General features: G+C 59.2%; 1 protein-coding gene across 1 annotated transcript in view; it reads right to left on the reverse strand.

Moving 5' to 3' along the window:
• Positions 1–1,670, reverse strand: part of LOC115274565 (1,25-dihydroxyvitamin D(3) 24-hydroxylase, mitochondrial) — a 15,485-nt gene extending 13,815 nt beyond the window's left edge. Inside the window, exons 1-3 of the mRNA XM_029917972.1 lie at positions 1,413–1,670; positions 1,020–1,210; positions 580–673 (exon numbers count right to left, since the gene is read on the reverse strand). Coding sequence (XP_029773832.1) covers positions 580–673; positions 1,020–1,210; positions 1,413–1,670 — 543 coding nt within the window. The remainder of the gene's footprint in view (positions 1–579; positions 674–1,019; positions 1,211–1,412) is intronic.
• Positions 1,671–1,952: the final 282 nt, after the last annotated feature.

Here is a 1,952-nt window from a genome sequence, read left to right on the forward strand (position 1 = left end):
AAAGTGCACAACTATGGCTTTTAATTCAAGTAATTATATTATCCTGCAAAATACAACTATGAGGAATTAAAAAAACCCAAACGTGCCAACTTGTTAAATGTTAATAATTAAAAAGCAGAGGAATCTCACCACATTATGACATTTATTTTTCTACAGTGCGACCTTGACTCCTTTTCTCATCTCACCTTTTTTTTTTTTTAACTTTTTAATGTTTTATTTATTTTTGAGAGAGAAAGAGAGCTGGGGAGGGTCAGAGAGAGAGGGCGACACAGAATCTGAAGCAGGTTCCAGGCTCTGAGCTGTCAGCACAGAGCCTGACTCAGGGCTCCAACCCACCAACTGGGAGATCATGATCTGAACCCAAGCCAGATGCTCAACGACTGAGCCATCCAGGCGCCCCCTCATCTCACCTTCCTGACTAGACCTGAGTCATAATCCCCCATTCCTCTCCAGGAAAAAAAAAAGGGTAACTGTCAAAAGCAAAAGAAGTTAATTTCTGCCATTTGAGCTCAGAGGAGGGGACTACAGAGAACTGGAAGGGATAATTCCGTATAGAATACGTTGTCCTGGCACACTGACTTCAGAACCTCGTCTGGCCTTAAAGTCTGAACCCTGCAATCTGTAGAACGCTTTTGGACTTTCTTGGACGGGAAGGCATGGCCCTGCCCGGTTGCTGGAGACAACGCAGGTGTTGGGCGTGCAATACGGTTCTCTTATTTTTTTAATGTTTATTTATTTTTGAGAGACAGAGAGCGCGCGAGCAGAGAGAGAGGAAGACACAGAATCCGAAGCAGGCTTCAGGCTCTGAGCTGTCACCACAGAGCCCGACCTGGGGCTCAAACCCACCAACTGTGAGATCATGACCTGAGCGAACTCTGACACTTAACCTACTGAGCCTGATCCCTGATCCGGGCACGAGTTGGGAACGGCGCCTGTTGGAGGCTTTCGTAGCCCCCCTGCGTAGACAGGGTACGGTGCTGAGAACCCCCTCCCAGTTTCCAGCCGCCGCGGGGACTCACAGGATCAGCAGCCCGTAGGCCTCCCTGCGGTAGTCCCGATAGGCCTTCCAGGGCTTGACCTCCAGCCGCTGCGGGTACGCGCTCTCCGTGCGGTACAGCGCTTCCAGCAGGCACGGCGAGCCCAGGTGCACCGAGTCGAAGGAACCCAACTTCATGCGGAAAATCTTGCCGTATTTCCGGTGGTACTCCGCCTGCAGCGGGGGTCAGGGCCAGCTCAGCGCACCTTCCCCCTCCGCCGAGCAGTCTCCCAGGAGCGCGTCCCCCTCCTCCCGGGGCCACCGCCGCTGCCGCGCCCCTGGAGCGCGCAGTGCGCCCGGCAGCGCGCGTGTAGCGGAGGGTTTGGGGCGTGGGGCAGAGAGGGCAGAGGGAGTTGGGGCGCGACGAGGCGCTTACCAGCGTGTCGTGCTGTTTCTTGAGACCGCCTTTCCAGAGGATCTCCGGCAGGCTGCCCAGCAGCGGCCAGTTGGTGGGGCCGGGCAGGGCGGCCGCGTCCTGCGCCTCGCCGCGCTCCATCGCCGGGCAGAGGGGCACCTCCCGCGGCCGACGGGGCCCACCCGCAGCAGACATCACGGGTCTGGGGGGCTGCCCCAGGTGGTGCAGCTGCCGGAGGAAGGCGACAAGGGAGCGGCTCTTGCCGATGGGGGAGCTCATGGCGGCGGGGACACCTGGCGCGTGGGAACGCGCGGGACGGGGAAGCGCGACTTTGCTAAAGAGGCGCGGGCGGGATGTGGGGGCCTGACGATTCTGGGAGAGGGGGGCGAAGACGGCCAGCAGGTGCGACGGAGGGGGCGGCGGAGGAACGGGGAGCAGAAGGGACGGCGGCAAGGATGCTCGGCGCTGCCCGGTGAGGCGCCTCAGGGCGCGGGTGCCGCCGCACGAGTGCCTCCGGGGGTTGGGTGTGTCTTGCAAGGGGAGACGCGTCTGTGGGTGCGC

This window comes from Suricata suricatta, chromosome 12, assembly GCF_006229205.1.
Source record: "Suricata suricatta isolate VVHF042 chromosome 12, meerkat_22Aug2017_6uvM2_HiC, whole genome shotgun sequence".
Classification (NCBI taxonomy): Eukaryota; Metazoa; Chordata; class Mammalia; order Carnivora; family Herpestidae; genus Suricata; species Suricata suricatta.